Source organism: Bos javanicus, chromosome 11, assembly GCF_032452875.1.
Source record: "Bos javanicus breed banteng chromosome 11, ARS-OSU_banteng_1.0, whole genome shotgun sequence".
Lineage (NCBI taxonomy): Eukaryota > Metazoa > Chordata > Mammalia > Artiodactyla > Bovidae > Bos > Bos javanicus.
Window position 1 is genome coordinate 48,042,255 of NC_083878.1, and position 25,305 is coordinate 48,067,559.

General features: G+C 41.6%; 1 protein-coding gene across 2 annotated transcripts in view; it reads right to left on the bottom strand.

Moving 5' to 3' along the window:
• RMND5A (required for meiotic nuclear division 5 homolog A) overlaps window positions 1-25,305 on the bottom strand; it is a 60,712-nt gene that overhangs the window by 19,806 nt on the left and 15,601 nt on the right. The window contains exons 2-4 of one of the 2 annotated variants that reach the window (XM_061432618.1): window positions 21,599-21,741; window positions 6,874-7,008; window positions 3,629-3,729 (exon numbers count right to left, since the gene is read on the bottom strand). In XM_061432618.1, coding sequence (XP_061288602.1) covers window positions 3,629-3,729; window positions 6,874-7,008; window positions 21,599-21,741 — 379 coding nt within the window. The remainder of the gene's footprint in view (window positions 1-3,628; window positions 3,730-6,873; window positions 7,009-21,598; window positions 21,742-25,305) is intronic. The other variant, XM_061432619.1, reaches the window with a different exon arrangement.

A 25,305-nucleotide genomic window follows, 5' to 3' on the forward strand; every position in this document is an offset into this window, starting at 1 on the left:
CCATATTAACCTTTCTTGCTGGCCTCTGTCTCAACTGCCAGGCTGCCTGAAGGAACTGTTGCAGTCTCTCACCTTCTTCTTCCTCTCCTGGGTGCTTCCACGATGCTTCCGGGTACAAAGAGAAGATGCCACACGTGAAATATGAAAGATTCTCTCCAGTGTTTCTGAACCAGAATCTTGGAAATTCATGTCCCACATTTTTAAATTTTTGATTCAAGCTGAGTACGTGGGTGCTTGCCCACGTGGGAGCTATGTGCTTAGTGGCTCAGTTGTGTCTGACTCTTTGCAGTCCTATGGACTATAACCCACCAGGCTCCTCTGTCCATGGGATTTTCCGGGCAAGAATACCGGAGTGGGTTGCCATTTCCTCCTCCAGGGATCTTCTTGGCCCATGGATCGAACCTGTGTCTCATGCGTCTCATGCGTCTCATGCGTCTCCTGCACTGGCAGGCTGATTCTTTACCACTGAGCCACCTGGGCAGTCCCAACCTTGCCCATAAAAGATGTTGAGTAAATACCTGCTTTGCATCCACCAATAACTGGCAAGAACTGGAAAAGTTTGAGTTTCTGTAACGGATATTTGTATTAAACTAACACTTTCCAAACTTATCGGTCTCCCACATTTGGAGGCGGATTCTTTACCATCTGAGCCACCAAGGAAACCCCTATAATTCCACAGATCTCCAATTTTGTGAGTTTTATTTAGTAGGTGTTATTGGGGGTGAAAGGAGAGAAGGATTCTTTGGTTAATTATGCACGGGAAACACGGATTTCACAGAGTTAAATGAGTTTCTTTATCGTAGAACTGCAGATGGCCCATCTAGTATGCGAAAGTAAATCTTTTTTAGAGGAGAGTACTAGAGACTACCACATGAAGCTTTCCTCAATTAACCTTCTGACTCCATATCCTTTTTTTCCCATGGAGCACCTTCCAGGCTTAATTCCTCCTCGGTAAACTGAGTACTTACTTCATAGGGTTATTATGAGGACTGATAAGTTAATACATACAAACCGCTTAGAACAACGTGAGGCATATATTAATAGTAAGCACTCCAAGAGAGGTAACTGTAATTATCACTACATCCCACATGCAGATATTTAACGTGGCACTATTCCCAGAAAAATGTAACAAGAACATTTTTATTGTATAGTTGGCCCTCAGCACCAAGGTTGCAGAACCTCAAATACAAAGGGCCAAAAGTAGCAAGCCATTTTACATAAAGGACTTGAGTATCTGTGAGTTTTGGTATCCACAGAGGTTTCTGGAACCAATGTCCCATGGATACTAAGAGACAACTGCAGAGAAATTTCCACTGTTACTGCCAGGCAGATGGAATGAGTCCTTCCTTTGCCTGAGAGGCACTGCTTAAGGCTACAAATAACAAAAGACATTTACAGAAATAACTGATATATATAATATCGTTATCAGTAAGAAACTTGAGATCTTACAGGAAAAATACACAGTTAAAAGAGTCTTATGAATTTTCTTCAGTCTAAAAGGAAAAAACCTTGAGTAGTTTGAGGGCTAAGGCAGTCCAAATACTTAGTATAGTCTCTGATACATAGTAATAAGCACTCAATAAAAGTCTGATGAAAAATCTGAGGAATAGATAAATGAATATTACCTCAATTAACAACTTACATATCATTTCTAAATCACTATAGAACAACTGAGAAACCCATCACACTTTTATATTTAGGCTCCCTCACTCTCCTTTAGAGTTTAATCATTTAGGTGGAATATGAAAGTAGAGACAAGAGTGACTGCCATATTTAAGAGGGTGTTTGAGGCATTTGATTAAATTTCATCTTATAAGGGTGTGTCACAATGAAACCTGCTAAAAAATCCATTATAAAAATAAACTAAAAAGTGATATGCATAGTACACAGTGGTGCTGGGTGACATTTATATCTTTAAAGAATGAAAATAAATGAGCTACCTGATATTTATAAATTATACAGAAATTTGTAATTTATAAATTTACATAGGACTCTATCTCTGTCAGGGCTTCCCTGATAGCTCAGGGAAAGTTGATAAAGAATCCATCTGCAACACAGGAGACCTCAGTTCGATTCCTAGGTCAGGAAGATCTGCTGGAGAAGGGATCCACTACCCACTCCAGTATTCTTGGGCTTTCCTTGTGGCTCAGCTGGTAAAGAATCTGCCTGCAATGAGGGAGACCTGGGTTCGATCCCTGGGTTGGGAAGATCCCCTGGAGAAGGGAAAGGCTACCCACTCCAGTATTTTGGCCTGGAGAATTTCATGAACAGTATAGTCCATGGGTTCGCAAAGAGTTGGACACGACTGAGTGACTTTTACTATCTCTGCCTGTTCATCTAGGCTGGTTTTAGAACTTTCAGAATTTCCTAAGAACTGAGAAATGATGAGAAACAGAAAAAACTAAGCTATGAAGATTTAAATGGGTTAATAGAAGGGAAAAAGGTGTATTTTATAAAACTCATCAAGGATCTTCCCAACTATATTTCCGCCCTGAAACAATGAGCTCGGAGAAGGCAATGGCAACCCACTCCAGTACTCTTGCCTGGAAAATCCCATGGAGGGAGGAGCCTGGTAGGCTGCAGTCCATGGGGTCGATAAGAGTAGGGCACAACTGAGCGACTTCACTTTCACTTTTCACTTTCATGCATTGGAGGAGGAAATGGCAACCCACTCCAGTGTTCTTGCCTGGAGGATCCCAGGGACGGGGGTAACCCTAGTGGGCTGCCATCTATGGGGTCACACAGAGTCGGACACGACTGAAGTGACTTAGCATCAACAACGCACTCATGTATTTCCGGTTTTAAAATCCTACGATTCTAAGGCTGTGCCCTCACAACAATATCACTGCTTCTATTACCCAGATTCTTTCTGTTACTTTGTAGCTTTCCTTTCTTCCTTTTTAAAACAAATAACGTGATTATTATCACATTAAAAAATTCTAGGACGGGGTCAGCAAACCATGGCCACGGGCCAAACAGGACTTGCTGTCTATTTCATATGCCACATGGCCAAGGTGGGTTTTGTTGTTTGGTTTTTTTTTTTACCTTTTTAAAAGGTTATAAAATGAAATAAAGAAAAACATGCAACAGAGACCATACATGGCTTGCAAAGCCTAAAATACTTATCTGGCTCTTTATGAAAAACTTTCCTTGACCCTGTTCTAGTATAATACTTAACACAGATAACCCAGTAATTTCATAGAATTCATATCAATGACAAGTTCACAATGAACTATTTTATGATGGTAATTAGAGTAAAACTCCGCAACATTTGTTCTCTTCATGTATACCAAACCCCACACATTCTGCAAGTTCAAATATCAAATTCAGATGCCCTGAACAATAGTACTTCAGTTATAAAGCTAGTCTGGCTACAAGAAACCCTCTTCTCTCATGGGAATTCAGACCAACTGATAAGTGAAATGAGTGTTAACCATTTTCTCAAATTGCATATCCCCCAAATGCACTCGACTAAAAGAAATAAAATAATTCTCCCTTGATCACTCTGAAGTCTACCCCACATGAGATTAAGAGAGAGAGATCTCAAAATCTTCAACGTGTTTTCTAATTCCGTTTTCTTACAGAGTTCTCACAAAGTATTCAAAGGAAAACAAACTCAGTAACTCACTCTAAAGCAGGTCTCAAAACTCGGACTTTCAATGCTTCTAATATTCGATTTAACTCCACAAATGGTTCTTTCTGGCTTGGGTCTACAGAAAGACCAGATTCCTGAAAAAAAAAATCAAAAGAACTTTTGTTAGCAAAAGTCAGAGTAAAGAGATATGGTAAAAGCATATTCTACATTATAAAATGTGAGGTAAATAATTAAAGATAGTTTCTTTTTAACATATACTTCTCTGGCAGAGACTGAGGACTAAGCCCCAGTATCCCTCTTCCTCCTCCTATGATAGTAGTAAACCCCATATTTTAGCTGGGCACGTAAGCATATGGAATAAAGCTGGGCTTTGCAAAATGTAAGTTCTGGCCAATGAAACACAAACATATGTCTTTGTCCCTTCCTGGAATACAAAAAGGTCAAGCTGGGGTTCTGGCTTCCCTGGACCATGAGGACAGGGGTCACCTTAGAAACAGCAGAGCTAAACGGAGCTGAGATCCCTAAGAGTTTCATGGTATGTGGCTACCACATAAGTCATGGATGGCTTACTATTTCCTATTCTTGTGTAAGAGAAATAAACTTCATTTTTGTTTAAGCCATTGGTATTTTGGGTCTCTGATACTTGTAAACAAACAATCTTAAATGACACAATTTATTTTAGGAAATTTATATGGACACAGAATCCTGTAATGTATAGAGAAAGACTTGAGTTACTACTTATCTAAATTGTTTAAAATAGCAAAGTCTTAGATTAGAGGTCTGGTTTACAGCCTACCTTTAGATTATTTAAACCTTATGGTCCTTCACTCTTCTAAATGAAAAATACAACAGCACAAAATGTAAGCCACAGAAGAGAGTTTGAAGACACATGAAATGGAACTGAATCCAAGATCCTCCACTAAGAACCTGTACGGTGGCGGGAGCCAGCGTGAGGAACTCCACCCATGGCAAAGGTCATGAGGAAGGAGGCTCGACATACGCAAAGGCGGGATTGAGCCTCAGGAGTCCCCCTGGAAATTCTCGAGCATCTACCCCCAAAACCAGAGTCTGCCTACTTTACTGCTTTGTGCTGTCACCTACACCTCTGACTTTATGGGGGGCTGTCCCCCACCACCATCTCTCTCTCTGAAAAAAGAGTTAACTTATAGCTCCAGTTAATAAAGTTCCTGGGCGTGACAAGAGTGTTTTAGTTCACAAACCCCTCAGATGGCTCTCTAACTTGCCTGACAGGTTTACCCGGACTCCTACAGCTATGCATACAATTGTTTACAGTCTCCCAACTGGAAGAGGCAGGGGAAGCTTAAGATATTCAAATAGTATAGAGCCTCTCGGAGAGTTAGAAATTGTCAGAATAGAACTAGTAGAAGATTTCATTGTTGAGCCAAGGCTTGCTGCCAAGTTTCCACATCCCCTGTATTGTATCCTTGGAAGTGTATTAATTAACATAGTTGGTATGTAGAAAAAATAAGTAGTGGCCTTGGTGTTAACAAGTTTAGACCCTTAAGGTAATAAATTCTTTTCTTTGTTGTAAACCCACTGCACCTTTGCCCTATAGGAATGCAACTTTGTCTAACACCTTCGGAGGATGGTGCCAAACTTTAAAATAATTACTCCTAGAGAAAGTAAGTCTTATGGCTGACAAACCTTTATCAGAGTCATAAAATGTTAACAGGCCTTCTGGCCAGAAGATGATGTAAATCACCTAAACCATTTGTATACGATAAATTTGCAGAAAAGAAAGCCTGGTCTCAATAAGGATCAAAAACTGCTGACTTTGCATGATTTCACACCCCCCATTATCCTCTATGTGCAACTTAGGGTATAAAAGCCCCTGTTGAAAATAAAGCTATGGGCCTTGCTCACCAAAGCTTGGTCTCCCCATGTTGTTCTTTCTCTCACCTTCTGGCTGAATTCCCATCTGGAGCGTGGAGGCTCGTCAAGCCTACTAATTTTGCCTGGGCTTCTAAAATCTGACCGGGGAGGCCTTAGTGTCTTCTCTCCTTGGGGAGAACGGGAGGACGCCTGCAGCCTACGTAGGTGATGCAAACTCCTTGTCTTGGAGTTTTATTGGTTTTCCACGTAAACCAAGTTATTCGGCCTCTTTTCTCTACTGAATTTTCTCACTGAGCTATCCCTATTTAACCACTCTTTATATCTCTAATTAATACCTAGTTAAGCTATCGCTATTCTAATCGCCGACGCCGTCATCCTGAGGGAATCCCTGGATCCCACTGGGGCTGGACCCCGGCAGTACGGTCTTGGGCAGGTTATTTCTCTAGACCTCAGATTCCTCATCTGTAGAATGGGGGAAATAATTTCTTCTTCACAGGGTTACAGTAAGGAATAAACTCAGGGCTTGGCTGGCAGTAAATACTTAATACATATTGCTGGTATTATGACTATGTGGTATTGGTAAACTGTTCTAAGTTCATGTCTATTTTAGCTTGAAATTCGTTTGATAAAGTTCTTTAAGCTGGGCCAGATTAGAAGAGCAAATATAATCCTCTTTGTCCTCTTCTCTGCTATACTAACCTTCCCGTCAAAGAGATGCTTTATGGCACTAGTGGTAAAAAACCCACTGACCAATGCAGGAGACGTAAGAGAAAAGGATTCAATCCCCTGGGTCAGGAAGATCCTCTGGAGGAAGAAATGGTAACCCACTCCAGTATTCTTGGAGAATCCCCATGGACAGAGGAGCCTGGTGGGCTACAGTCCACAGGGTCAGAAAGAGTCAGACATGACTAAATGACTGAGCATACACAGTACTATATGTAAGAGGTAACAAGTTAAGAACCTACTGTATACCACAAGGAACTCTATTTGGTGCTCTGTAATGACCTATATGGAAATGGAGTCCAGAAAAGAGTGGATATATATATATATATGGCTGATTTACTTTGCTGTACAGCTGAAGCTAACACAACACTGTAAATCAACTGTAAAATAATAATAATAAAAAACTGTTTTAAAAATTAAGTAAAATGCACTGGCTCCCTCCCAAAAAACAAAAGAGGAGATGTTTGGAAAAGTAGCACCACTTCTGACCCTTGACCAACATTCTGGGGCAAGAATAAGGAAATAATTTGAATAGCAAGTTCTAGGACTATAATTTTTAACCAAGTTTAAAAAAAAAAAAAAAAGGAGAGAGACTTTCTAGTAAACTGAGGTCAGCACTGGTGATTAAAATGTAACAATCTACTTACAGCTAGAAGACTTAAAAACCCCAAGGATCTCCCTTGTTTTCATTTCATCCTCACCTGGCAGAGCTCCTCAGCAACATCTAGCATTCCTTGTCTGAAGAAGTGCTCCACCATCACCTCATTGAGAAGCCTCTGGCTGTCTGCCTGCCAGCAGCCGTCTATCCCCACACTGCTGATGTCGGAATCGAAATTCTGAAAGGCAAGATACCGAGTCATGAATTGACCAGGATGCATCACTTGATACGTTTTCACCCCACCTACCTTGACAGAAACCACCACCTTTGTTTAACTCTGTGACACCTCCAATAAGTCCCCAATTCCAATTTGTCTGCAGCCTATGACAGGAAGCAGTCTTTTCCACTGTTCTTTTCTGAAACCCCCACTCTCATTCATTATTGCTGCAAGGGTAAATGTTTTCATTTTTGAGGGTATTTTGGAAAAATAAACTTTATAATGATTCTGTAAATAAATTGATTTCTAGGCATTATATGACAGCAATATTTTCACAGGTGTGCAGTGATAATTGCAAAAGCATGTTCAATGCAGCGTTGTCTAATAGGAAAAAAAGGAAGAGCCATTATATCGAACATAGGATTATTCAATAATCCTTGGCCTATCCCAAGAATTGCAGTGCCAAGGTGGGAGTTGGGGAAAAAGAGCCTGGACAGATGGCTCAGACAGCAGGCTCTGGAGCCAATCCACCAGGGTCTGGATCCTGGTTCCATCTAACTAGCTGTGTGGTGGTGGTGGTGGTTTAGTCACTAAGTCGTGTCCGACTCTTTGCGACCCCATGGGCTATAGCCTGCCAGGCTCCTCTGTCCATGGGATTCTCCAGGCAAGAATACTGGCTGGAGTAGGTTGCCATTCTTGGCCAAATCACTCAAGATATTTGAGCCTCAGCTTAAGTAGAGAAAATACTTTTATGGACTTAACTGTATCCTCTCCCAGCGCCTTATAAAGTTAAAAGGAGACCATTTTGAGCCCTAATCCAATACAAATGATGTCTCAGGTGGCACTAGCGGGTAAAGAACCCACCTGCCAATGCAGGAGACTTAGAGACACAGGTTTGATCCCTGGGTAGGGAAGATCCCCTGGAGAAGGAAATGGCAAACTCGCTCCAGTATCTTTGCCTGGAGAATCCCGAGGACAGGAGGGCTACAGTTTACAAGAGTTGCAAAGAGTCAAATATGACTGAAGCGACTGAGCATGCACACACGCAGGACACATACAGGTGCAGAAGGAAGACCACCTGTTATACACCAGATGTCTGTGTCCCTCCCAAATTCCTACATCAAAGCCCTAGAAACCAGTGTGACTGGCTTTGGAGACAGAGTCTGGAGAAGGTAATAAAGGTTAAATGAAGTCATAAGGGTGGGGCCCTCATCCAGTAGGGCCGGTGTTCTTATGAGACAAGGAACAAACACCGGGGCTCATTTGTTCTCTCTCCACCACATGAGGACCCAGGGAGAAGGTGCTCATCTGCCAGCCAGGAAGAGGCTGCCTGCCCTCAACAGGCAGTGAATTGCCCAGCACCTTGATTTTGGATTTCCCAGTCTCTACAACCAGAAGAAAATAAACTTTTGTTGTTTAAATGGAATTTTGGAATTTTGTCATGGCAGCCCAAGCAGATAAAAACACTGCGTGATGACATGAAGAAAAGATGCCTATCTACACATCAGGGAGAAAGGCCCCAGAAGAAACCAACCCTGCCTGCCACACCTTGATCAGGAACTTATAGTTTCCAAAACAGTGGGGAAAAGAATGTCTGTGTAAGCCACCCAGGCTGTGGTACTTTGTCATAGCAGCTCTTGGAAATTAATATGCTCCCTTATTGGTGCAATGAAATGGTAGTTACTACTCTGTTAATCTTACTATTCACAATTAAAAAGTAAGGTTCATTGCTCTATATCTACTAACATGGAAAAATGTTCTTACCCTTAAATGAAAAAAAAAAAAAAAAGCAACTTCTACAGAAATTATGATGCCATTTCTTTTTTTAATGACACCATTTCTGTTTTTAAAAAAGCTTACACAAATGCTCACAGAACAAATGTGAAAAGAATATATAAAGTACTAGCAGAGATTATCACTGGAGATAACCACTCTTACACAAAGAGCAAACATTCCTTTTATAGCAAGCTAAAGGATTTCATCAAAATCTATTACAAAAAGAGAGGGTGTTGAAGGTTCTGGTTCTGGGTAAGATCAAGCAAGTACACCTCACCCTGACTCTCTGAATGCATTTCCAAAATCAGGACTGAAGGGAGTGGCTACTCGAGGCAACTCTGAAGAGCAGTAACTGGATCGGGGAGGAAGGCAAAGAACTGAAGGTGAGCTTACTACTTTCCTCCCTCCAACATCTATCTCTCAGTCTGGAGGTAGTACAACCAAAACCCACAACAGGACGGGCACCTCCAGGAGAAGCCCTCCAGGGCTGGCATGAGGAACAGGAGTGGGTTTTCCTATCATGTAGAAGGGGGTGGAAATAAATCACATGCTTTTTTCCTTCCATTTTCTTGCACCCCTAGCTCAAGGCAGTCTGAAGTTAAGCTTCTGTTGTGAATAAGAAGCATTTGTAAGCTTTTTTTTTTTTTCCCCCAAACAGAAACGGTGTCATTAAAAAAAGAAAGAAATGGTGTCATAATTTTCACAGCAGTACCTAGATTATGTTTGATTGAATAAGCAGGAAACAAGACTCGGCAGATCTTCAGAACTCTGCACGTGTTAAGTCAGTCATGTCCGACTCTTTGCAATCCCATGGACAGTAGCCCACCAGGCTTTTCTGTCCATGGGGATTCTCCAGGTAAGAATACTGGAGTTGCCATGCCCTCCTCCAGCGGATCTTCCCAATCCAGGGATCGAACACACTTCTCTTATGTCTTCTGCACTTGCAGGCAGATTCTTTACCACTAGCACCACCTGGGAAATCCACCACAGTAGGCAAGTTAAAACTCTGAGGGAAGGGATCTTTTCTCTCCAATCAGAGGAGTGATGGTCCCAAGAACGAGGGGCCAAAACTCCTCTTCCATCTTTTCTCTCTGTCCCTCTACCTGGTAGCCCCAGATACAGGCAGAATTATGATAAAATACAGGGGATCGGGGTACATCACCTGATGCAAAGAACTGACTCATTGGAAAAGGCCCTGATGCTGGGAAAGATTGAAGGCAGAAGAAGGGGACAATAGAGGATGAGATGGTTGGATGGCATCACCGACTCGACGGACATGAGTTTGAGTTAAGATCCAGGAGTTGGTGATGGACAGGGAAGCCTGGTGTGCTGCAGTCCACGGGGTCGCAAAAGTCGGACACGACTGAGCAACTGAACTGAACTGATCAGGGTATATAAAGCCCAGTTCTCTGGCTGGATGACTAAACAGGAAGCTCCAGAGAACTCTAAAGTAGCAGGGAGATCAGAGAGAGGAAGAAACTCAGAAAAGTAACACTCTCATCCAGAGTTGTTTATGAACCCCTGGGCTTGCCCTCAAGTGGCAAAGGCATGGGTCTGACCCTCAGCGGCACAGCACAGACTTTGAAAGAGGAACTAGGGGTCAGACCTAGCTTCCAGGTCCTAGAATGGCCACTAACAAGACATATCTGAACAGCTCTGTAATGGCTTTGGAAATAAGCTGACATTGAAACTACAACTCAGAGAAGACTGGTCAGAACTTGTAGTCTGAGCCCAACAAGGTAGTGACCACTAAAACAAAACGTGGAACTAAGGTCTCCCATGCTGCAACTAAGACACAACACAGCCAAATAAATAAACATTAAAAAAAAAAAAAACCTCACAGGATGTAATTAACAGCAGAATAGAGGTGAATAGCACAAGTCAGTGGAGATCCATAGAAATGATCTAATCTGAACAACCAAATAAAAATTGAAAAAAAAAAAAAACAATGAATAGCATCTCAGGGACCTGTAAGACAATAACAAAAGATCTAACATTATGTCAATGGATTGCTAGAGGGAGAAGAGTGTAGTGCAGGAAAAAAATTTTTTTAACATTTCCCAATTTTGTCAAAAGACATAAATCTACAGATTCAAGAAGCTCAGCAAACTCCTAAAAGGATAAGTTCAAAGAAATCCAAACTCAAGACATCACAGAATCCAACTGGTAAAAATTAAAGACCAAGAAAAATTTTGAAAGTAGCTAGGGAAAAGTGATACACTGCTTATAGGGAAACTATAATTCAAATGACTACAGATTTCTCAACTAAAAATCCTAATTTATATACTTTAAAAATAACTGTAATATATAGTGGAACCATATGCAACTTTGTTCTGTATTTTCCAAGTCTCCTGTAAATGTGTTATCATACATTCATATTTTAAAAAAGAAAAAAGGACTACAGATTTCTCAACAGAAACCATGCAGAGACCAGAAAGAAGTGACACATTTTTCAAGTACTAAAAGAAAAGAACTGAATCCCAGAATTTTATATCAAGTGAAAATATCCTTCAGGAATGAAGATGAAATAAAGACATTCTCAGATGAAGGGAAGCTGAATTTGCTGAAAGAAGACCTGCTCTAAAAGAACTGCTAAAGTTCTTCTGACAAAGGGGAAATTACCCCAGTAGAAGGCAACTCGAAACATCAAGAGTCAAGAAACTGGCCAATCTACCTCTGAAAGCTTTCTGTGTCCAATTTTACTTCCACTCCCTTATCTTTCATAGGTGTTAACCTATGTTAACCTGATAAGCCTCTTGAATTGTTTTTTAAGCACATAAATGTAATTAGTTTCTGTTTAGATTAAACTGAAATTATTAATTCAATCCTTAGTTAATCATTGCTTAAGCATGGTACAGCGCACAAAAGAACAGGTGGTAAGTAATCCACAATAGAACTGCAAACCACATACTATTTACAATCACCATAACACAGCACAGCTCTCCTCTTCAAAATTCAGCCCACTTTTCTTTAAAGATCTATCTATTCTTAGATGTCAAGTCAGTAGCCTAAAACTAAATATACAAATTTAACATTTGGAATTACTCAACACAAAAACAAAAAAGCAAAATTACTCTCAGAATCTTAAATTTTTATTTCTTTTCTTTTTATAGACCTCTTTCTTGGCCTGGTACTTAATCTAAAGAATGAGATAATACAAAGTACCTAGATGCTAAGGCAATAGCATCCATGCCCATACTGAAGAGACTGTATTTAGCACTGAAAAAATCAGAATTGCTTGGTGTGGCTCTCTACTTTCCTCATCCAATCTGCTTACCAGATTCTGCCTGTTGAGAGATGACTTTATAGTAGTCTATCAGTACCTTTAAGCTAATCATCACACCTTTATGCTGTCTATGACAATCAGAACACTGGAAGTAAAGATGCCGCTACCTTGTTCCTCCTCTGGCCTGGGTGGGATACAGGCCTTACAAGGGTGACTGATGGTGAAAAGGAGCAGGGCCCAAGGGCCTCACTCCCCATGTCCTCAGCCTGCCTTTTGCCTGTGGAAAAACTTTAGCCAAAGAATTAAGTTTAATCAGAGAAGCAAGAAAATGCAGAAACAAAGGAAAACAGTCAAAGGAGACCAAATAATAATAGTTTAGTCATTAAGCATAGTCAGGGACCCTTAGTTTCTTTTCAAAGGCTATACATAATATTCTGAGCCATATCCTGTGAGCTGCCCTTGTAGATCCTGAAACCACCAGCAGGTAGAGAAGTTAACTACATGACGACCAGACTGTAACCACGACACAGCTGCACAATTCCAAGAACTGGCCTCAAGGAAACGGGAACCAACCAATCCTGGAATGGAAGACTAACTGTTCTTAAAACAATGAAGATGACGCCGATTAGACCACTGATGACCAAGATGACTGTCAGAGCTGATTGCGCTTTTTCTGCATGGAGCCCCTCCCTCTGTCTATAAAAGCTCTTGCCCCTGATTGGGGGTGCGGAGTCAGCCTTTGGACAAGCATTCTCCACCTCCCATTGCCAGCATCCAAAATAAAGCAAACTTTCCTTCTCACCAACCTCTTTATTGGGACACAGTCAGACCTGGGTTCAGTAACAATATCACAGATTTCTCCCATATTTTATTCCCCCAGATAAAAGGCTAATCAAATGAATAAAGGAATGGTATCAGAGGATGACAGAATTTATTACCAACTCTTGCCTGGAAAATCCCATGGACAGAGGAGCCTGGAAGGCTGCAGTCCACGGGGTCGCTGAGGGTCAGACATGACTGAACGACTTCACTTTCACTTTTCATTTTCATGCATTGGAGAAGGAAATGGCAACCCACTCCAGTGTTCTTGCCTGGAGAATCCCAGGGACGGGGAGCCTGGTGGGCTGCTGTCTATGGGGTCGCACAGAGTCGGACACAACTGAAGCGACTTAGCAGCAGCAGCAGCAGCAGGAATCTGTCTATAACTCTCTAAATGTCTGCATGCACTCCATAGGCAAGAACCATTGAGACTAAGATTTCTCACTCATCTATCAACCTCATTCAATCCAAACACAACCTTCAGATTTCTACTGATTCATTTACTGATTATTCCCCAATCGCATTAACCCCCAACAAATCAAGTGTCTATTATTCAGCAGGAAAGAAAGAGATAACTTTGGAAGACCCAATGGTCAACTCCAAAGCACAGACCATATGAAAATAGTTTTTTCTAGCAGTATATGTTTACATTTAGTCATAATTCTAATAGCTACCACCAGGCAGGAACTGCTCAAATAAAACAATTCCTCCAAATCTTTCCTTCATGTACTTAAACCAAAAGTAAATTTTGATCATCTAGAAAAATTTAAAACAGTCTAACATTTAAACAGATGTAAACACTTTCTTTTACAAGGATGCTCTTCATGTAATTTTATTTCACTACTATACTGGTGGTAAGAAAAATCGAAAACCCTTACACTCAAGACATCTGTACGACATTTAAGTTCTAGAACTTATTTGCTAGTCTTGGAAAACACAACTAAGCATGACTAAGCAAAGCATTAGATGAAAATTTCTGAGCTCCCTTCTATCATTTAGATCTTGCAGTTTAAACCACTAAAGTGGATGAGTAAATTTTTTTCATAGCTTATTTCCTGCTCACATGTAGTAAAAATTAAAGCTAAAACTGTAAAAAGAGGTCAAGGAAATGCAATATAGTATGAGAACTCCTTTTGTTATAAGTGCATGTTCTTACTATTGCATCAGAGCAAGGATCAGTTCCAGGCCCTGTTGCTAGGTGACCAAAGTCATCTGCATGGCTGCCCAGGAAATCAGCAGCATCGCAAACCAGCCAAGAAGTAGATAGTGAAGAGAAACACCTGTCTATTAGCACTTCTGTTTTACTCCATTTTTTCTTTTATAAAGGAAAAGAAAAGAAAAAGCATGGAAGGATGTTCTTAAATGTGAAGGCACATTTTCAAAAGATAAAAAGCACATATTCAAGGGTGTGTCTGTCTAGAGAAGATATTACAGCTTAGAGAAATTCAGGACACACAAATCTGTATACCATCTCATGTACTTTTAGTATCATTCATGTTTTTAATGGATTAAAGGTTTTAAAGTCTGGAGGCTAGACAGAGGTAAATAACTTAGACGATCCTTACAAGACTATGAAATCTAAACAAACCACCCTACCTGTTTGCTTAAACATGCTTATGACCTGATTAGACTTAAGGACTGGTTTTCACTGCTCATCATCCAAAACCAATCCCTTTCTGAAATACATTTTATGAAATTATAATTATTGAGTAAGCAGTGACAAAAGAAGTACATGATAAAACTCAGTATTTGATTTAACGCCTAAGTGCCAATTCTTTTCTGTTTTAATATTTATTTATCTGGCTACATCAGGTCTTAGTTGCAGCATGAGAACTATTAAGTTGTGGCACGTGGGATCCAGTTCCCTGACCAGGGATGGAACCCGGCTCCCCTGCATTAGGAGCAAGAAGTCTTACCCACTAGACCATCAGGGAAGTCCCTGCCAATTCTTTAATACTGCTAATCTTTAAAAAACTTCTCCATCGTCTTTGGTAGAAAAACTGGGATGTGACCCTAACAATGTGCTCTTGTTGCACCTATGAGGAATCAATTTCCCTTCCAAGCACCTAGTTAAACATCTGGTTTACTTAGCAGCAGTAGCAGCAGTGAAAGGGGTACTGCAGAGAACATTTAACTGAGAAGAAGACCTGGACTCTGGCTCCATGCAGCTTGGGAAAAGTTATCTACTACTTAACACACAACAGAAAAAAAAGATACTATGCAAACACTGGACAGCAACAAGTAAAAGAATGAAATTAGAACACTCTCTAACATCATACACAAAAATAAACTCAAAACGCATTAAAGACCTGAATGCAACAAGGCCAGATACTATAAAACTTAAGAGGAAAACACAGGCAAAACACTCTTGACATAAATCACAGAAAGATGTTTTTCAATCTACTGCCTAAAGTAATGAAAATGAAAACAAATGGGACCTAATTAAGCTCAAAAGCTTTTGCAGAGCAAAGGAAACCAAAAACAAAGGGACAACCCTCAGAATGGGAGAAAATATGAGATTTTTACTAAATGTCTTACTAGTAGTGTGGTTAGTCTGATGTTTTATTTTATTTTTAGGGAATTTGTTCCTAGCTTCTAATCACTGTGATCTTTTTACAGCTTTGTTAGCCATTTCTTTTCAGTAATTCTGAAAATTCTACCCAATACATGTATCAAATTATCTGCCTATATTTCAGAACTCAGTTCTTTTTTGCCTTGCTCAGAGTAAGTTTTCTAGCCTTTTTCATTTCCCTCCTTGATGAACAGTACCATCTCTCTACTACATAAGGATTTATCCGTTATGCAATAATAGTACTTCAGAGCTAGCTGACCTCACCCATTCTAATTATTGTTTAAGGCTAAATGCAAAACATTTTCTCCTGCCATTACTTTTTTCTCCTCTTACACCCCAGGAAGACCTATATAAAAGGCTCACTCAGAACTATTTTACAATGTTCTCTATTTCATTTTGTATAGCCTTACGCCATTTTTTTTTTTAACAGTCATCATTTTGCCTCACCAATGCATATGCTCCATCTAGTGGCAGAAGATCAGTTTAGGAAAAGTGGTGTACAAAAAGGGTTTTTTTTTAAAACCATTATTTGCCCCCTTTATAAAACATTACCAGCCCTGCAATGGCCTGATTTCCTAGTACAGCACAGTGTTTAAGAACAAATGCTTGAGTGAAACCTTTTCCCAAACCTTCATCTACCACTTGCATACCTTGGGGTACGTTACTTAATATTTCTGAATCTTAGTTTCCTCACATGTGAAAAGGGAATAATGTGCTTGTATCATGGGCTATTGGAGGAGGAAATGGCAACCCACTCCAGTATTCTTACCTGGAGAATTCCATGGACAGAGGAGCCTGGCAAACTAGTCCATGCAGCTGGAAAGAGTCGGACACAACTGAGCGACTGACACACATCATGGGCTATGCGTGTATGTGCGTGCTAAGTCGCTTCAGTCATGTCCGACTCCTTGCGACCCTGTGGCCTACAGCCCATCAGGCTCCTCTGTCCATTGGATTTCCCAGGCAAGAATACTGAAGTGGGTTGCCATGCCTTCCTCCAGGGGATCTTACCAATCCAGGGATCGAACTGGAGTTTCTTACGTCTTCTGCATTAGCAGGTGGATTCTTTTAACACTCCAGTGTTCTTGCCTGGAGAATCCCAGGGACAGGGGAGCCTGGTGGGCTGCCGTCTATGGGGTTGCACAGAGTTGGACACAACTGAAGCGACTTAGCAGCAGCAGCGTCACCAGGGAAGCCGTCTAAATGTATGTAATGCTCTCAGCTCAGCATGTGGAACATGGTCAATTCTCTGTAAGTGAGAGCCATATTTTCTGCCTTCTCCTTAGTCTATTTTCATCCTATTTAAGGAGGGTAGGCAAATCCTCAAATGTTTTTATCATTCCCTCCCTTTTTCCCCTAATCTCCTTGGATCAAATCTTTAGGCCTTCCATCACTGCCTTTTCCCCAGCCTGACCTTGCCTGACAGGGGCAGCCACTCTCGTCAAGTCAGTTCCTGAGAGTCTTTAATAGGAGTCAAGCATTTTCTCAGCTGTTCAGTTCCTTGCCTGGCCCCACAGAAGACCACACCTCACTGCTCTGCTGTGCTAAATCTTACCCACTCTCACAAGTCAAACGTAAAAATATCAACTCCAGGGACTTCCCCAGTGGTCCAGTGGTTAAGACCCTGCCTTCCAATGCAGGGGGGCGAAGGTTCAATCCCTGATAAGGGAACTAAGATCCCATATGCCTTGTGGAGTGGCCAAAAAAATAAACAATTTAAAAAAAATTAAAAACAACTAAACGGAACTTCCCTGGTGGCACAGTGGATAGGAATCTGCCTGCCAATGCAGGGGACACAGGTTCAATCCCTGGTCTGGGAAAATTCCACATACCTCAGAGCAACTAAGCCCATGTGCCACAACCACCGAGCCTGCATGCTGCAACTACCGAAGCCCGTGTGCCTAGAGTCCATGCTTTGAAACCAGAGAAACCACCACAGCGAGAAGTCCTCACACCACAACGAAGAGCAGCCCCCGCTTGCTGCGACTGGAGAAAGCCACTCACAGCAACGAAGACCCAAGGCAGCCAAAAATAAATGAATGAATAAATAAAATAAAATATCAACTCCACAACCTTAATCAAGAACTCAATGATCATCTCTTTTCTTTTTATTAGTAAGCAGAGTCTGTCCTAAGCAAACTTACTTTATGTTGCCTCAGAATCTTTCTAGTTCTTTGACATGTACAAAAAGCACCCTTACACGAATACACTACACCACAATTTTCTAAAGAACAGGTACTGTTTTTCACTGTCAACTGTCCCACAGCAAATGTTAGATACTTGAATCTTAGCATTATTTCATCCACCCACACACAGAAGTCTAAAGCAGTAATTATGTTTACTGACTTTTCTTACTTAGGAATTAAACTTAAAAAAAGTCAAAAGACTAATAAGTAAAGCACTAAATAAAATATCCTAAACAGGAAAGAGTTCTAGATTTTCTTAAAAATAGAGAAGGAAATAACACATTCGTTTTTACTTAAAAACAAAAACAAAAACACACACACATTTTTTTGGCTACAAAACCCAGCGGTTGATATTTATTTTAAATTGTGATTATACTGCTGCTGCTTCTGCTAAATCACATCAGTCATGTCTGACTCTGTGTGACCCCATAGACAGCAGCCCACCAGGCTCCCGTCCCTGGGATTCTCCAGGCAAACATACTGGAGTGGGTTGCCATACAGGCATCTAAAAACTGTCAACACATTAAAGCAGAAATCTTCAATAATTTTTTATGTTGGCAATGATTAAAAGCCAGAAAGTGTCTTGCCTAACATCATGAACTTTTTTGCATACGTTTTCAAGGAAGTGATGACTAAAAAAGTTTAAAGGACGCATTAAAACATTAAAGGAAAAAATAAATTTTTTTAAGCATGTCAAAATTTACTCAAGTTCCTCACTCAACCACCAGCCTGCTCATATATGAGTCACCAGCTTCCTTACTGTCCTCCTCTCGGCAGGGTGGGAACATGTGCCCATAACATGGTGCTCACAGGCTGCCGGACAACATTCCAGTTTATTACTCAAGGCTGTTTACTGTGATACGTAAAGGCTTAAGCCACAGTGGCTTCAGCTTCATCCTGTTTGTTCGCCAACCCACGAGTCCACCCAGCCTTTATGACAGGTGGCTCCAGAAGCTTGCACAAATTTACGAGGTACAAGCTAGAAGGGCAGGAAGACTTTACAAACCAATGGAATCTTGGACAACATCAGTCAACACAGAATTCCTCAGGTGCGCGAGAAGCTCGTGTACAAGGTCTAGGCAGTTCTAGTGGGGTCACAGCCTCCTTCACAGCTAATGCTAAGTAGATGCCGCCCCTTAACCCCCCCAAAAGGGAAGAGAATACACTGAAAAATGTTAGAGAACTTCGCTAAGACATCCAAGCTTTCGGCTGTGCCTCAGGACTATAATTCAACAAATTACCCCAGGATCAACTTAATGGTGTCATTTCATGATAGATCAGAAGAATCTAGAAGCCAGGTCACCTAGAACCTAAACTACTTTCACAGGAACATATAAAACTACCCCCTCCCCTCCAAAAGAACCTGTAAAAGCCCTTATAACTTCCAAGTACATGAAAAATATACCCAAAAGATAAATGAATAAATTAAAATATTTAATCAGCAATATTCACCTCAAATATCTCCCCACTAAAAAGGTCAGAATGTAGGTTACTCACTATGTGGATCTCTTGTTGTCCACTTTCAAAAAGATACTTCCATTTCTAGCACCAAATACATTTAAATGCTTTGTCTCAAAAATTAGCCAAAACATGACAACCCTTATGAATATGTATAAAGACTTGCCAAATCCCAAAGAAGACATGTTTAGCAAGTCGCCAGTAGCTGGGGGACAAGAGTAAAAGAGGGCTCTGATGATAACTGGCTTCCCTGGGGGCTCAGACAGTAAAGAATCCACCTCCAATGCAGGAGACCTGGGTTCAATCTCTGGGTCAGGAAGATCCCCTGGAGAAGGGAATGGAAACTCACACCAGTATTCTTGCCTGGCGAATTCCATGGACAGAGGAGCCGGGCGGGCTACAGTCCATGGGGTTGCAAAGAGTCGGACAAGATGGAGGGACTAACACTGATGGTAATTAGGATTAGACAAGACATAAGCTAGGAAATGAAGGCACAATGGCCCCCTTAGCAGCGGCACCAGGCAAAGCCCTGAATCCCAGATCTTGGTAGCCAGGAGACCACACACGAGGTATGACTGTGAGGCCATCCCCACCTATTCCGGAACCTGGGATCTTTTCTCTGACTGGCTGCTTCGGAGGCTTCAGCTACTCTCACTGTCCTGACATCTTCTGGTCCTGCCTGTCCCCATACCATCATAACTGCGGGTAGCCCCGTGGTCACTGCCAGGAACCTCTTGGGGTCTGAACCATCACTAGAATGCCTTGGTCACTGGCAGCTGCCAATATCTGAAGCTTCCTAAACATCACCAGTAGTTACTTCACCCTAAGGAACCCGAAAGAGAGTTCCTCACTCACAGTGATTTAAGATCATCCCTAAAGCACCCCCAACCCCACTCTTCCAGAAGGTCCTTGAATCAGTATACACCAATAATCACTTCAGGCATCAACTGAAGACATACGATGCCACAGTCTCCAAAAAGTCTGAAGCCAAAGCCACTTCCAAAGCCCTGTTTACATCCTCAGTTAACAGAAAGGCCCCACAACCTCAGAGCTATTTCAGAGAACACTCACTACCTTCCAGCCTCTGCTGGCAACCGCCATCACAGATCCAAAAATGGGACCGCTGCAGCCAACACCACTTCTCTAGCCTCTTTCACTGAGTCAAAACCCTCAGCACACTGGGAGTGGTGAGACCTCTCCCAAAGGTCATTAACACTTCTGAAGGCCCAGCTACCCAAACGATCTGCAGAGCCCCAGCCATTCAGTCCTGTCATACCGAACCTACAAGTTAGCAATACTTCCTTAAAAGCATCCGTGTTAGATGTATAGATCAGTCTTTTGGACTCTGTGGGAGAGGGAGAGGGTGGGATGATTTGGGAGAATGGCACTGAAACATGTATAATATTACATAAGAAACGAATCGCCAGTCCAGGTTCGATGCAGGATACAGGATGCTTGGGGCTGGTGCACTGGGATGACCCAGAGGGATGGTACGGGGAGGGAGGTGGGAGGGGGATTCAGGATGGGGAACACGTGTACACCCGTGGCAGATTCATGTTAAAGTACGGCAAAACCAATACAATATTGTAAAGTTAAAAAAAAAAAAAAAAGCATCTGTGTTATAGTTCTCACTTGGGCTGCCTTGACTTTAGCCAGCCAATACTACCACTTTGTCAGATTATTTCTAACAGTTAGGCTTGCGCATGAGTTAAGAGCCATTCTCTGGATTCCACAAGTTTCCATGTTACAGCTACTGTCCTCATGCATACAGATGGAGCAGCTCATAAGACATGTTTTGCTACAAAAAGTTCTCTCCAAAATTTTTTTCTACTCTCCCAGAAGTTTACAACATGTGAACAAAAATGTCTACAACCAGTCACACACTCCCCAATAGCTGAAACACTCCAAGGTATCACACAGTAACCTTAAGCCACTTCTCTTGGGCTCTACTAAGACTAAGAATTCCAAGGGCAAAACTGGCCCAGTGCTAAAAATGGTAACTGCTTATAAGCAAACCTCCAAGTCAAAGATTTAAGAGATGTCACAAGAAAATCACTCAACTCAAGTGACCGGCTCTGCTGGCTAGCAACCAACCCACTCACACAGCAAAAAACACTGGAGCAAAGTGACCAGTAAGCTCACAGGAAGACAAGGAGACTAGGATGATGCAGGGCAGACAGATGCAAGCTTTGTTACCCCAATCATCCGTAACAGAGGCCGAGTCACACCCCGGGAGTCACTCAGGAAGTAGGAAAAGTTATTTCTATAAACAAACTCCCTCAGAGTAAGTTAAAAATTTGGAAACTGACTCACCTTGACACTAGGAGTGGTCATCATACAAGAAAATGGGTTTAAAAAAAAAAGGCTATAAAAAGAGGTTTCTGGTTTGCTTTTATTCGTATTTTTTGAAATAACAGCAACACGGAACTTTAAGAGTACCACAGTAAAACCACATAACTAAAAGCAAGGATGGAAGAAATAGTACAAACAGTGAGAAAGCTAATGTGATGAAAGCAGCCATGGGAAATGGTGGATGATGCCAGAACACACCAAACACTCCAGACAACTCCATACCTTATCAATGGCTTTTCCAACCCGAGAAACGCTGCTGTGGATGTCTTTGTGGTCAGAGGCCAACTTCTGAACAGTATCCTTTATTCTCTTACAGCACTGTGTCAAGACAAGTGAAAGTGTCCCTGATAACTCAGCATCTTGACCTATAAAAAAAGAAAGAAAGAAGACTGGCTATTCACAAAAGCAAACCCAAAGATGGCAAGTTATCACACTGGCCCTCTAGAAGATGAAAAGGTAGATGTGAAGAAAAATCAGTAACAGCCAGAGGGGATATTTTTCAAATGAACAGTAAGAAAGCTAGCTTAATTTTTGCATCATTTGGAATCCATTTTAAAATTTTACTATGACATAAATCATTTATGTAATAACTAAATTGAATAATACTGCCAAGGCATTTTTAAGAAAATATGTCTAAGTGAATAAACTCACTTATTCAATTCACTTAAAGTGTCCAAATCATTCTCACAACATTCTATTACTAAATTTCATAAGGAGAGAAGTCTAATTGCTTTATGTTCTACATAAAGAAGAAAAACAAACTTTTTTGGATAATATGAAGAAACGGTGAACATGGCAGAAAACAGTTTACATATCCCCACCTGTAAGCCTCAGTGAGCCATCCCTACCAGTCAGGGTGGGAGGAACTCTCTGGAACTTCGAGTTCCCAGATGCCAGCCAAGGGCCCACCCTGCAAGCAGGTCTTTCTAAGCATTAGCAGCCTCAGGCTGGCTTGCAAGGTTGGTCTCTGGTGGGCATCTGGGAATCTGGACTTCAGGAGGGTTCCTACCACTCTAACTGGTTAAGAATGGCTTGCTGTGCCTAAACTGTAAAATGTGGTTTGTGCTGAACTGCTTTTCTTCTGGGAGTCTGGATTTTGGTATCTGCTAGTCAGAGGGTGCCTACATGACAGTACCCAGTAAACACCAGAAGACTATGTCTCCAAACGAGCTTCCCTCGGAGATAAATACTTCACGTTGTTGTTGTTCAGTCACTGTATCCGACTCTTTGCGACCCCATGGGCTGTATCTGGCCAAGCTCCTCTGTCCACAGGATTTCCCAGGCAAGAATACTGGAGTGAGTTGCCACTTCCTTCTCCAGGGGATCTTCCTGACCCTGAGACTGAACTTGTGTCTTCTGTATTGGCATGTGGATTCTCTACCACTGAGTCGGGGAATACCATAACACTTCATACTTGTTAGTGTTTGATGCCAGAGGAATTAAGTATGCCCTGTGTGACTCCACTGGGAGAGAACTCTCTGCAGCTTTCTCTTGGTTTCCTCTAGACAATGCCCCGTGTGCTCTTCTCCCTGGCTGTTTGTCTTGTACCTTTTTGCTGTAACAAACGTTAGCCACGAGTATGAGCGTGACTCCCTGTTGAGTCCAGTGCCTCCTCCTGTATTACTGGAATCTACAGTAGTCTTGGACTGCAAGGAGATCAAACCAGTCAATCCTAAAGGAAATCAACCCTGAATATTTACTGGAAGGACTGATACTGAAGCTGAAGCTCCAATACTTCGGCCACCTGATGCAAAGAGCCAACTCACTGGAAAAGACCCTGATACTGAGAAAGACTGAGGCCAAGAGAAGGGGGCAACAGAGGATGACATGGTCGGATGGCATCACTGACTCAATGGACATGAGTTTAAGCAAGCTCTAGGAGATGGTGAAGGACAGAGAAGTGGGGTGTGCAGGAGTCCATGGGGGTCACAAAGAGTCGGACTTAGGGACTGAACAACAACAAAGTAGTCTTGGGGACACTTTTTCCTTGATAAATCAACAGAAAGTTACTACAGCTGATATCCTCTTTCCTTGGGCTACCTCCTCAGAAAAAGGCAGCAGGAGGAAGAGAAAGAGAAGTCCGAAAAGAGATTGTTCTCTTTATTTGTATTCTCTTTGTCTCTCTGAATTTGTATTCAGTAATACTTGTCAGTTACCTCAAGTATAGATCTACACATCCACACCTGTAAGCAACAGACCTAGCTCCTGAAATCTTACTGAGTGGTTCTTAAAAGTATAATTTACATCAGAGTGATCTGGAGGTCTAGTTAAGACAAAGTAGATGGATCCACATCCCCAGAGTTTCTGATTTAAGAGGTCTGGGATAGGACCCAAGAATTTGAAAGACAATAGCCCAAAAGTAAAAGCAGTCTTAGGATCTTCATTCATCGAACAGCTATTTGTTGAGCATTCAATTACGTGACAGGTACAGCTGTGTCCAGGCAAAAAATCCCAGCAAACCATAACTTCTGGTGAGCAAGATAAATACGACGTCAGTCAATTACACAATATTGCAAAAGAGGATACGTGCTCCTGGCAGGGGTGGGGGACCAGAGTAAAACAAATGGAGAGTGAGCCATTATAGGGTTGAGCCACTGTAATCTTAAACAGGTGGACGTGGTAAGCCTCACTGAGGAAGTGACATCTGGGCAAAACCTTGAAAGAAGAGGGGGAAGGGTAGCAGAATATGCCACCCCAAAATAGCCTTTTGGTGTAAGGATGATCTTGAGCTGATTATTTCTGAGAAACAACAAACACAGGAGAAGCTCTGAAAACAGAGTAGAAGTTACCCTTTTATAAGGGAAATTTAAATGTATAAAATTAACCTCCATTTTTAAGGGTATCTCTGTATGAGGAAGAGAAGAATGACTGCTGCTGCTAAGTCACTTCAGTCACGTCAGACTCTGGGCGACCCCACAGACGGCAGCCCACCAGGCTCCTCTGGGAGCCTGAGATTCTCCAGGCAAGAATACTGGAGTGGGTTGCCATTACCTTCTCCTAAATCACAAGAACTTTTTATGAAAGCTCAGACTTAGATTTACATAAAAAACCTAACCCCTGTTTACTGTGCTTTTCCTGCTAACCTCCCCATTACTGGCCCACCCACACCTACCTTTCTTGTGTCTTTAGCCGAAGCTGGTCTGTAAGCCTGAGTTCTAAGCCACCTCTGTGAGTTACTCACGACTCCCTGGAATACTGAGTGCACCTCCCACATGCACATGAGGTATACGTGTAAACAGACTGCTTTTCTCTAATTAGTCTGTTTTTTATTATAGGAGTTGTCTCAGCCAAGAACTTGCAAGGGTAGATGTAAAATTACTTTTTCCTTCCCTACAGAGGAATGCATTCCAGCATTTATGACAACCACTGAGAGAAGTAAAAAAATAAGTAAACAGAAGATGTATCCATAAGGTACCCAATTCAATACGGGGTGGCCAAAACAGAAATTGCCCTTATTTCTAAACACAACTGCACAAAGTATGTATCAGGTGCTTCCAATTTCTAGTGACGCAGTTTAGGCTAAGGGAAGACCTGGTAATCCAGGAAAAAAATTTAGATCTGTCTAAAACATGTCCTATACATACTTTGGGCCAAAAGAACCTAATTGCTTCAGTAAGCTCTGTCCTGGCCATTTCTGCTCTTTCTGTATCTAACCCTTATCTAACCTCAATGACTTTATCTTCTCTTTGAACTTCTTTGCCCACAGACTTACTCAGTCTTCTCAATTCCTAATGAATTCTGTTTTCTCCACCACTCCTCTGGCACAGAATCAAACACCATTTAACAATTTCAGATATATACACCATCATTAGTCTCAACTAGATGTAAGAACCAAAGGGAAGACAAATTCTTAAACTGTATACTCCACAGTCTTATGTACCCTACACATTTGCAGGTGCTATTAATGTAAGTATACAGATTGATGGTAA